This window comes from Aspergillus thermomutatus (assembly GCF_002237265.1).
Source record: "Aspergillus thermomutatus strain HMR AF 39 chromosome Unknown NODE_60, whole genome shotgun sequence".
NCBI lineage: Eukaryota > Fungi > Ascomycota > Eurotiomycetes > Eurotiales > Aspergillaceae > Aspergillus > Aspergillus thermomutatus.
This window is the reverse complement of record NW_020798109.1, coordinates 1-11314: the sequence shown is the minus strand read 5'-3', so window position 1 is coordinate 11314 and position 11314 is coordinate 1. Positions and strand designations below refer to the sequence as shown.

The 11314-nt window shown below is 47.0% G+C and overlaps 5 protein-coding genes across 5 annotated transcripts; all 5 read right to left on the bottom strand.

Annotated features, from left to right (window-relative positions):
* Positions 1-2279: 2279 nt before the first annotated feature.
* On the bottom strand, positions 2280-3297 carry CDV56_101423 (uncharacterized protein; the record flags this gene model as incomplete). Its single annotated transcript, XM_026755042.1, has 2 exons — positions 2280-3178; positions 3228-3297. 2 exons carry the CDS (start codon positions 3295-3297, stop codon positions 2280-2282), a joined length of 969 nt encoding a protein of 322 aa, XP_026615655.1.
* An 861-nt stretch (positions 3298-4158) lies between these two features.
* Positions 4159-4893, bottom strand: CDV56_101179 (uncharacterized protein; the record flags this gene model as incomplete). Its single annotated transcript, XM_026754798.1, has 2 exons — positions 4159-4409; positions 4491-4893. 2 exons carry the CDS (start codon positions 4891-4893, stop codon positions 4159-4161), a joined length of 654 nt encoding a protein of 217 aa, XP_026615654.1.
* An 824-nt stretch (positions 4894-5717) lies between these two features.
* CDV56_100999 (uncharacterized protein) lies at positions 5718-6068 on the bottom strand (the record flags this gene model as incomplete). Its single annotated transcript, XM_026754618.1, has 1 exon — positions 5718-6068. One exon carries the CDS (start codon positions 6066-6068, stop codon positions 5718-5720), a length of 351 nt encoding a protein of 116 aa, XP_026615653.1.
* Positions 6069-7750: 1682 nt separating this feature from the next.
* On the bottom strand, positions 7751-9050 carry CDV56_100525 (NADP-dependent oxidoreductase; the record flags this gene model as incomplete). The annotated part of the gene is made up of 5 exons (XM_026754144.1): positions 7751-8238; positions 8293-8424; positions 8475-8645; positions 8705-8820; positions 8875-9050. The coding sequence occupies 5 exons, from the start codon at positions 9048-9050 to the stop codon at positions 7751-7753; spliced, it is 1083 nt and encodes a 360-aa protein (XP_026615652.1).
* Positions 9051-9786: 736 nt separating this feature from the next.
* Positions 9787-10719, bottom strand: CDV56_100192 (flavin reductase family protein; the record flags this gene model as incomplete). Its single annotated transcript, XM_026753811.1, has 1 exon — positions 9787-10719. The coding sequence occupies one exon, from the start codon at positions 10717-10719 to the stop codon at positions 9787-9789; it is 933 nt and encodes a 310-aa protein (XP_026615651.1).
* Between the last annotated feature and the right edge of the window lie 595 nt (positions 10720-11314).

The window sequence follows — 11314 nt, the reverse complement described above, 5'->3', positions numbered from 1 at the left end:
TGAGAGTTGCGCCTGTTGATTCTTGTGAGGCGATGATAAGGCACGTCGAATTCTCGCGATAGCGCCTAGCGCCTGGATCTGGGGGTTTTCGCGCTGGCTGTATGTGTTACAGGCCTTAAACCTTGGAAGACAGCTAATCAGGGCAGGAGCTGGTGCTGGATAAGAAGATGATGCGATCTGATCAGAGCTATCCTAAGGTAGCCCTAGTACTTTGTAGTAGTAGGGGGTCAAACAGGGATAATGCCAAGTTTTCTGGTTGACGCTGGCACATACTGATGGATGAGGTACATAGATGGGTGATAGACCATAAAGACAGGTTTGAGAGTGATAGCCAGATCACAACTCACAAGTCTTCTATCTTCTTGCTTTGCCTTTTTCCAGACCAGACACATATAAATATCAGCTAAGAGCCCATATTCAAGCTCAATCCTCACTATGACAGCCAGAAACCTCAATAAAACCTGGCGAGATGTTGTCTTCGATCAGTACGCTGCTGATTTTGATGCTGATGTTTCATTCCCTATTTGCTATTCGCTATCTTATCCACACTACTGAGTGGAAGAAAGATATCTTTATTGAAATTCTAACTAAACTCTGCTGTTCCATGTTGATTTTCTTCTGTGCAAAGCACCTTGAGTCTGACCCAGCTTACCAAGATGAGAATATTTCTGTGAGAGCGCATGTATCTTTCTCTGAAAAGCAAGTTTAAGCAGCCGACAACGAACATGATGATCTGGAATCCCAGGATCCTTTTACTGTTGCTGGTGATTTTAACTAACACCATCTAACATGGGGCGGCAATCACATCTGGCCTTAATTTACAGAGGACGCAAGCGAGCTGATTGACTTCTTTTAAACACATAGGCTCTATGGCTGTCTACCTCGAGGAACGACGACTTATTGGTCCCTGACCCGCCCGGGGAGGACATCCATAATTGACTAAACTGTGATGAATAATGCTGAACAGCTCATCAAATGCCACATTTACTATAAGAACTATGGCTTGGATCACCGAGCAACCTACTTAGAATGGAGCCTCAAAGCACAGCGCAACCCCATGTGCAAAATAAGAAAGGCCTATAATCAAGCAGACCGGGACAAAATTGGGAGGAGGTGTAACATCAAGTGGAGTTATGGAAGGAGTCTATTGATCTCTCAAAGTTGCTAAGAGCTCCACAGTCCACAGCACCAGGCGAAGACGGCCTCCTGATACTAGTGTGGAAATGCCTGTGTCTTGGAAGCCCTATCACCTGGATCTTTACCTTGTCCGTCAACTTGGGTTACCACCTGAAAAGATGGAGGAGTGCTAGAATTGTGGTCCTGTGAAAAGCAGGGAAACCAGATTATTTGCTACCTGGCGCCTACCAACCAATCTCACTTCTCAACATACTAGGCAAACTCCTGGAAGCAGTTATGGCCCGCCGTCTATCATACTTTGCTAAAGCCTATAAGCTATTGCCAAACACTCAGTTCAGTGGACGTCTAGGATGAACCACTAAACAAGCCCTCCTGGTGCTAGCTAATATAATTAATCAAGCATGGTACAAACAGAAAGTGGTCACATTAGTCGCCTTTAACCTAAAAGGAGCCTTCAATGGGGTCAATAAGATGAGCCTTAATGCTCGCCTCTACACAAAACACATTCCGGCAGTGTCTAGGAGATGGATCATGAGCTTCATAAGCAACTGTTATACTAACATTAGATTTAATAACTTCTAAACAGAGGTGGCACTGTTGGAGAACGCCGGACTAGCATAAGGATCCCCTCTCTCGCCCATCCTGTTGGCGTTCTTCAACTCTAATCTGGTTGACCAGCTGGTTGACTTTCACAGCGGTGCATCCGCCTTCATTGATGACTACTTTTGATTGCGAGTTGGCCGATCAGCAGAGGAGAACCTAAGCAAGATTCAATCCAAAGACATCCCTCGCATTGAAACATGGGCCCAGAGAACCAGGTCCTGCTTCGCGGCCAAGAAGACCGAACTCATTCACCTCACTAGAAAGAGAAGAAATCGGCTGACGCCTACTGTAAAAGGAAGAAAGTATGACCATAAATACCAAGCAACTAAGCAAAATCAATTTAAACGCGCGACATTAGCTAGCTTTCCAATCAATGATATGAACTGGGCGCTTTCCGTTTCATCCTGCAACAGAGACACTGAGCAAGCTGGCCAGAGAGGTATCGAACATAACAGAATCGACGAAGGCAGATATTCAAATCAGGATGCACTCCACACGCCGACACGAGATAGCCTTTCAAGGTCTATCCCATCCGATCATTAGACTTTACCAGCGCGATGGTCTTTCAGAACCGACGCAGGCTTCCCTGTATATCCAGTTTTCTCCATCCATTCTCTCACACTCTTCACTCTGGTTGGCAGGGTTTCATCCAACAGCTGATAATCCCTCTTGCTCAGGTTAGAGGGTAGGATCATCAGGACGGCGGAATGGCCCAGTTTCACATCTGGGTTTGGGAACACTCCTAATTGGAAATATTCGTCCAAGGTCACATCCTTATAGACCGCCTTCTTGCCCGTCACTGCCGTAAAGGCCGCAGCGACATCTTTCCACGCGATGTCCTCCGTGGCCACATGTAATTCGAGGCCGTTACTCTGGGAGGGGTTGTCAAGTATCCATCGGGCGTAGGCTCCATAGTCCTCAAGATAGATAAGAGGGCATTTTCCATCCCCCAAGGGCACTGCAAAGACCATCGTGTCAGGGTCGTTCGGATCCGGGAAAGGCCGTAGGATCTCCGAGAGGCCTTCAACATATAAGCATGATGTCAGGACAGACCACGCCATAGGAGTAGTTGGCTGAGCAGAAAGGTAGTCAACCACTTTCCCTTTCCTGTCCAAATGCCCAGTCCGATATTTGGGGTCAAAGTTCCCAAGCTTTGAGGCATATTCGAGACCAGCGTAGAGGAAATGCTTTACGCCGAATTCTCGAGCTAGCTCGTAGAGCCGAATGCCCCAGTATATCTCAGCCTGCTCACCAATGGCAAAGCCATTAGTATTAGCGAAGACATAGGAGATGTCTTTAAATGCCTCCCGCAGGGTGGGCTCGTGGGTCTCCCCCTCAAATATCGACACACCGGGGATTGCAGCGAGCTCTTTTGCTTCTTCCGAAGAGGAATCCCTAGTCAGGACCCGGACGGTGTATTTCAAACCAGATGCCAACGCTATGATCATCGTTAGCAATATTCCCCGCCAAGATAAGATTGGGCAAACCTTTGACGACCGGTATTCCCTGAGCACCCGTGCCACCGATGACCAAGGCTGTATTCGCAGTGTTTGACATCTTGCAGATGTCAACAGGTGATTAGCAGCTAGTTTATCAAGTAGTTTCAATGTCAACTGAGAAATATACCACTGAATCTGAGAGTGGTCGAGCAAGATATATATATATATATACGCTCGGACATTGAGCGAGCTGCATCGATGAATCACCTAGGGAGTCTCCTAATGAACAGGCAAGTCGAGGCCATGTCTTACCTGCTGAATCGGGGGCCTCATATTCAGGGCAACATCATGATTTCCAAGCATCGTTCTCGGCGGTTCTTTTCGATTTCCAATGCGTCATGATTACTCAACAACATAATCGTGCCGACGGCAATGACACAGGCGTTCCGGCCGCAGGACGACTTGGCGAGTCTATTTGACTTCCCACAGCGCCATGATTACTCAACAATATGATCGTGCCGACGAAAATCCCATGGGCGTTCCGGCCATATGGATGGTGAGCCTCAAGCGGTCCCATATCGTGACATTGGCCCGCACGATCCTGACCCACCAGAACCGTGGTTCGTTAGCTTTTGAATCAAACCTACCCAAAAAATTTTAAGATTTACATCAGTAATATGTATGAGAAATTGAATAAAAACTCAATGCGCCTAGATCATTTTGGCTTGCTACATCTGGAATCTCATGATCCTTCTACCGTCGCTGGCGATGCTCGGGACAACCGCTAGAGTATGGGACTTTAATCGGGGTATGGTGAGAGACCGTTGATCAGAACGCATGATCTTAGTTGCTGTCAGTATTACTACAAAGTGGCGTATGCATCTTGGTTTGGAGGCTGGGAGATGGCATCTGAGCCATATGGAGCTTATAAAACATATACATCTGGCCGTAGAGTCATATCTGATGATTCTGATACCGTCTACTTATCAATGTCGTCCATCAACATGCAATATACACGCCTCGGCCCCGGGAAGCCATAAGCAACAAAGTCCAGATCCAGACTTTCTACATCACAGAATCCACATGTCTTGTAGAGCGTATACCCAGCCGGGGAAGCCTCCAACCACGCGGGCAACCGGAGACGCTGTGCCTCTTCCACCCCGACCTTGAGTAACTTTCTCCCGAGCCCTCGACCCTGGTACTTTGGATGAACAACCAAGACTTGCAGGACTATTATGCAAATTAGAAACTCATTTACCCGCTTTGACAAGCTACAATGGAAGCAAAGAGATTGAAACAGCAAAAACTCACTGGCGACTGGCCTCCCCCCAATCCACTTTGCCCTCATCTTCGACTTCAGACCATGATAATCTAAATACGCCTGCGGACAAATCGATGTAGTAGGCGGGGTGGTTTCCCATTTAACTGCCTCCTGTTCTGCTTTTGCGTGGGCCTCTGCATCCCGGTAGATACTCCACCACGACCAGCCCACGATCCGCCCCGATTCGTCATCGACTGCCTTCAAGATTTGAGCGTTGGGACTGTCGCGGATGATCTGCTCCAGGTCGGCGGCGAAGGGCGGGTCGTCTTGAGTGAGAGGTCCGTACATGATCTCCATGAGGTCGTTATTGGCGAATGCCTCGTTGTGGAGTCGTGCGAGGGTGAGGGCATCTGTGGGGAGGGCGGGGCGAAGGGAGATATTGTTTGAGGACATGGTTGATGTTGCTTTTTGAAGTATGGATGGATTTGTGTTCAAGGGGTTATTCAAGGGTTATATAGTCTTAACTGTGGCCAAGACGGGGACTTCCTTCACCTTCCTAATTGGGACGCCGATGAAGCTAGTGTTTGCAGTCTGCATCAGGTTGCAACATTGATATGCTCGTTGTTTCTGAGAATATGGGAACGTGCATATTCCATGATCAGGGTCTGCCTAATTGCTCTTTTATGCTAAATTAAGAAATAGTTACCCCAGTTGATGACCTATGTATGTTGTACTATAATTTGGAACATTGGTAGCTGCCTTGGATTCATTGTAAAAGACTCTCATTCTAGAGAGAACCTATTTACAGAGTACTAGTCCTCACTATTCCGGTTTTAACAAAACCAATTACTGTATGTGTTGAGGGTTGCAAGATCTAGTGCTTCTACTATTAATAATATATATCTACGTCCGCACTCCATATGGGATCATGTGTTATGACATTAATGTAGGTGTATTGATTGTCTTAACTGACTTGCTTGCTTTTCTCATTCATATCTAGTTGTAAACCCCCTTTTTTTCTTTGTTTTCTCCTTTTCACCTTCTTCCCCCATATACTTTCACCAGTATCTCATGACAGATCACATTGAAATGCAACTTAGAATGAAGTCAACAAGAGATACAAGGAGACGCTTGTTCTCGTTGCTTTGTAGAGAACCTCCCAAGGCCAGATTCAGTTATGATTACATGATCTATCTAAACAAGAGGACATCAAAGAATGATGAGGTAAGAGCCGTGGAAAAAGGAAGCCAAAAAGGACAGTGAGATATGGGAACAATTCAAGTAAAAGCTCCAAACTTGCGTAGCTCAGCCTCGGTCCAGTCCCACAGACATCGCCCTTGCTCTTCGCTTTGGGCGTATTTATTGTGGGCCTTGAAGTTTCCCACTGGGACATAATACGCTCCATTGACAAGATGATGCTTCTTCGCACCCGCGGCGGCCCATAGCTGGTTATAAGCTCCTGCAGGGACTGGGGTTCCAAAAAGGCTTACAATCTTCGAACCCAGGGCAGCGATCGTAGAGCGCTCGCTCGAAGGACTGTAAAGTTCCGTGAGAATGATGCCCGGGTGAACGGATACAGCAGCGATTGAAGGATAACGTCGTGCAGTTGGCTGCCTTGGAGGCTCCATATCGAAGGTTTGTATGAACCTCTTTCAACTTGTCTTGATTCAAGATGGTTTCAAAGGACGGTGCAAGATTATGTCCGATTGAAGATAACGAGACAACCCGAACATCCGAATTCGGCTCCTGAGCAGTCTTCAACAAGGTCGGGAGCAGGAGCTTCGTCAGAAGGAAGTGGCCAGTATGGTTTGTACCAAGCTGGATCTCATGGCCTATTTCTGTTTCCCCTGGTGGAAGAGCCATAACACCTGTATTAAGCATTAGGATATTAAGCTGTGATGACTGTGCGCAAAATTGCTGGGTAGCGTCTTTGATGGATTAAATGGATGTCAGATCCAGAGGAAGCCACGTAATATCCACGTTATTTGAAAGTTATCCTTTAATAGAGCTAATAGCGCTTTCTGCCCTTGCTTTTGAGCGTGCTCCAAGGAATATCTTCTCCGGGCTGTGCTTCGCTAACTGGAGGATGGATTCCTTGCCCAACCCAGCATTTCCTAGAAATGTTAGGACCTTCCACGATGGTTTTCTTGAAATGAGGGAGCCGGACCTACCTCCAGTCACCAGAACAACTTTGCCTGACAAGTCTTGTATATCTCGCTTGGGCTCAAAACTCACTCCTCCCGTATAATTACAAGGGTTTAGAAATGCCGTAATAAACGCCGCCATTTTCACGGGTGGTCGTGTTATTCCTGATGTCTCCTTTTGCTTCTCTGTTATTGCATGAATTCTAAGGAATAAAATAAAAACCGCAGAGACTTAGAGCTCTATATATCAAGAGGCCTTTGGTCCTCTACAGTACCCCATCTTAGTACATATTCGTGACTTTGTCCTCTTTGCTTCTGGTGGCTGAAGTTCTGATAACTTCGATGGACACTCTCGCAACCTTGTCTTGATCCGGCTAGTCAAGCTCTCTAAATGATATAATTGGTAGTACTATGAGAAAGGACAAGCTATGAAGATCTTCCGCCATGTAGAACCCTGATTAAGTCCCCACGTGGCGAAGCGGATAGACTGTTGCCCCGAACCTTGGAGGCTAGTCAGTGGATTCTCGGCATATCTAGGCGCCCCATATGGCCTCCAAAACATGAGAGTGAAATGTTGGACAGGTCTAAACCCCTATCGCAAAAGGCGTCGATAGAGGCTGTTATCCAGTTTGTAGTTGTTCCGCCTGTCCGAGAGAATGGATCCCCAGGAGACTAAGATACCGATACATCTACTGGGATTTTGGATTCCCGAGCAGCGGCTTCTGGAGCATCTGGATCCATACCTACACCGTACGGTGGCAGCAAAGCTAACCTACTAGTTCTAAGCAACATCTCCACGGAAGATTACCAGCATGGATTGTCTTCAACATAATTGAGGAGTAAATCGCGCGAACATATGCAATGTCGAGTGCATGCAACATCATATCAATTAGGATCACTCATTTGTAACGCCTGGTAGTCCCTCACAAGAGTTAAGGGGAAAGTATCTAACTACAGACATTCCCAAATGATGTTGATACATCACTACCTATTCAGATATTACAAAATTCAAGTACTATAGTAAGTTAATCAAAGTGAGTATCAAATAAAGGCCAAAAGCGAAGCTAAAACTTCCGCAGCACAGTTTCAAAGGAGGGTATCTTCATCACCTCCGGGTTTGTCGTTGCATACTGATGTGCGGTCTCACAGCAGGGCAACGCAAGTACTCATGGTTGATTCTCAGACTGAGCAACTTTAATAACAACCTTTCCAAGGCCCCCCTGGTTGCTGTATACAACCTGACAGGCGTCTCGCACGGCCTGGATATCTGACATATCCACGGTAGTTCCCACGACTGTCTTTAATTTACCGTCTTCCACATATCCCCTCAAGGCGTCCAAATCCTTGCCGTTTGCATCCAAGAACATGTATGTATAGCTAACGCCGTAGCGTCGAGCACACATTTTGCGAATGGAATCCAGTAAATTCAGTCCGAGTCTGATATGTATCGGGACAGAGGGGCGGTGCCCAAGGTGAAAGAGCGGAGAATCCTGTAGCTGGTTCCCTGAAGGTGCGGTTGCAATAGACACAACCCAGCTAGACTTTGGTCGCATTAGACAAAGATATTCCATGGCGAGGCCGGCTGTGTCAAACAAAAAATCAATAGTACCGTGCTCAATCACAGTCTTTGGGTCAACCTTCTTGTAGTCGATTACTTGCATCGAGTCAGCAGGTTATTGCATGGTGAGTCATGGGATGAACTTCTTACTCTCATCGACGGTTCCTTTTCCTAAGAGTTCATCCACCTTGGGAACTTTCGATGTCGAGACGGTCGTGATCACCTTCCCGGCGTGAAAAACGTGCTTCGCAAGTTGGCATGCATATAGACCAGTTCCACTCACTGACAATGTTTTAGCAGAGAAGTAAATGTGATAAGCAGGAATAGCATACATCCAGCGGGTACAAATACTGTCTTTCCAGAGAGATCGCCATCGTATTTCCTCAGCGCCTGAAGAGCTGTCATTCCTGCTAATGGAATTGAGGCTGCGCTCTCAAACGACAGCGACGGTGGCTTCAGAGCGATGAATTCCTCTGGGCATCTGGCGTATTCACTCCACGCTCCTAGTTTTGATTTTGTCAGCTCAAGTACGAAGGCCATCTCTTCTCGATCATCACAATACCCCGTCTCGCCTCTGGCAATCGAACGTAGACCGCATCTCCGACTTTGAACCGCGTCACGCTTTGTCCAATCTCTGTGACTGTACCGGCGCAATCGTAACCTATCTTGTATGGGAAACTGATCCATTCAGAGTGAGTCAACTTTCGGCCGTCTGGTTGGAAATGCACATACGGGTCTTTCAGCGCCAACTTCAGGATACCATCGGCCTTTTTCACATCGATCGGATTAACACTAGCAGCATTAACTTTGATAAGTACATCTTGCGGGTCCTGGATCTGCGGCTTGGGGAGTTCGGAAAGCTCGTAGCCGGAAGGTTTCGCGTAGGTAGGAATATTGATCGACAACATGTTGGTATGGGTGCCTTTGGAATGGAGAATTCTAAATCTGATAACCCAGAGTTCAGCAGATATATACTATTCCAGCTGGAATCCAAATTTGAAGAACAGTAGGGATGATCGTGCCTTTCATCCGAGCACCACCATCGATCAACCAGACCAGCTTTCTTGCCCAGAACGACTATTATGAGCCTACGTAACTCTGAACCACCTTCAGGTATCCATGGATCCACTACTTAGTATGTTGGGATTTCTGCAACCTTCGTCAGGATCTGTGGTCGGTGACGGCCTGATTAAACTCTCCGTCCGATTCCCACCTGAAAATCCCCATGCTATGGAATGTTGTGCACCGAATAATGCTTCATGCTCCTCGGTAATCATGAATTACTTTTCTCCAGTAGCCAGCTTCCGAGGTCTTGTCAGCTGTTTCTACACTTTTCTCTTGATAATAGTGTCAATTGTGCTGTGCACGATGATGGCCTCATTGCTGAACTACAGTTCTGTAGATAATTGTTTACGAATCTAGATTGTTGAAACTATCTAACCGAAATTCTCAATTGGATCCTTTCACATTTTCCTTTCCTACAATGGGCTCCAAAAATGCCTTAATCTTAAAGAAGGTCCCAGGGATACCTGGTTCAAGGAGAAGACCTTACGATCGAATTCGCTTTCTCAGAAGTATAGTACACAGGAAGGGAAAGGTAAGCCAAAACACGCGGGATTTGTCTAGTCTAGATACCAAGTTGGTTCATTTCGTCTCCGGCTTCGATCCCTCCAATCTTGTCAATAGCTCACTCTGTGGATATTCATCACTCCATCGTTTCCTTGGCTGTTCAAATATGGACGTAATCCGCCCATAAGAGATACCACCCAGCTGTCCCAAAGGTCGCAATTTATTCAGATCAATGTGTCTAAAGTCTGCATCAGCAGCATCCTCTTGGACCCAGAATCGGGTCGCCTTGATAAGCACCAGGGAGGCAATGCTCATCCCAGGCTTGCTATGGTCTTCGAACTCCTTGATATCAACCACTTTGCCTTCTATGGAGAACACAGACTCCTGAACACGGGAAGGCTTGACAGTCGTTGCAGGCGCCTCATGCAGACCGGATATCTCCCACTCGGAAACACCATACGGTGCGTCGATGGAAGTCGCATTGACTGCCTCGATCATGTTCTCCGAGACTGTGTTGATAACCACCTCGCCTGTCTCTTTCAAATTGCGGAAGGTGTCCTTGACTCGGCCCGGCCGAGAGGAGAATCCCACGATAAACATGGGTGGATCATGGTCAATGACCTGGAAGTAGCTGAACGGGGCAAGGTTCTTGGTCTTTCCGTCGCCGGACACGGTGCTCAGAAATCCAATCGGGCGAGGCGCAATGCCAGAGACAAGCAGATGATAATTGTTGATCATTGGACGGTCCGGCGCGTACGGGTCAATCTCGCGATGCTTTTTAGCACTTGCACCACTGCCTGGCACTCCTTGCCCATATTCCCAGTTTGGATTGGGGGATTTGGTGACTTCGATAGGCTTGTTCGAGTGGTCGAAATCGGGGCGTTTGGCTTGGACAGCGTCGAAATCGCCCACTTTCGCGATGATCTGGTAATTAGCTTCTGCAGTCGCTGTGGCTGTATCTTTCTTTTCGACCTCAGTAGCGGCCACAGCTGCAGCTGACGAGGCCATTCTGAGATTGTTCACATTGCACGCTGCTCTGCTGCGATACGCCTGAGTCAGGATCGATGACTGTCTGTCGTAGTTGTTTCAGTTAAGCAAAGACTACCTTAGGCGGCCGGATCGACTTTTTATTATTGGTTTTCCGACAGAACAGGGCAATATACGGACCTTCTCGACAGCAATCGTCCAATACCTTTCGTGCTTGTCGCCATGATAATGATGTTGAGAATATCAGGCCCATAATAGTCCTTTTTTTCCCTCTGCCGCTTGAAATATAGGGGTCGGGATGTCCATCCGACCGCGGGTTATTCAAAATCGGGACCCGCATCCGACTCATTACAAATCAAGGCCGATAACGTAATCAACCACCGAACCGCGGATACCACCGAACCGCGAATTTTCATCGCTCCCAAGATATTTTGAAACCTTTCAACCACTAACATCATTGAAGAAGACTTTTTTAAAGGATAAAATAAAAGCTATTTATTAGGACAATTTCTTATAGTATGTCCAATAGTCCAACATCCACTGCAGCGTGGTGGAGCTCGTTGGCGAGGCATGGGTATAGGCTCATCAACCTGCTCATCAACCTGCTCATTAAGCT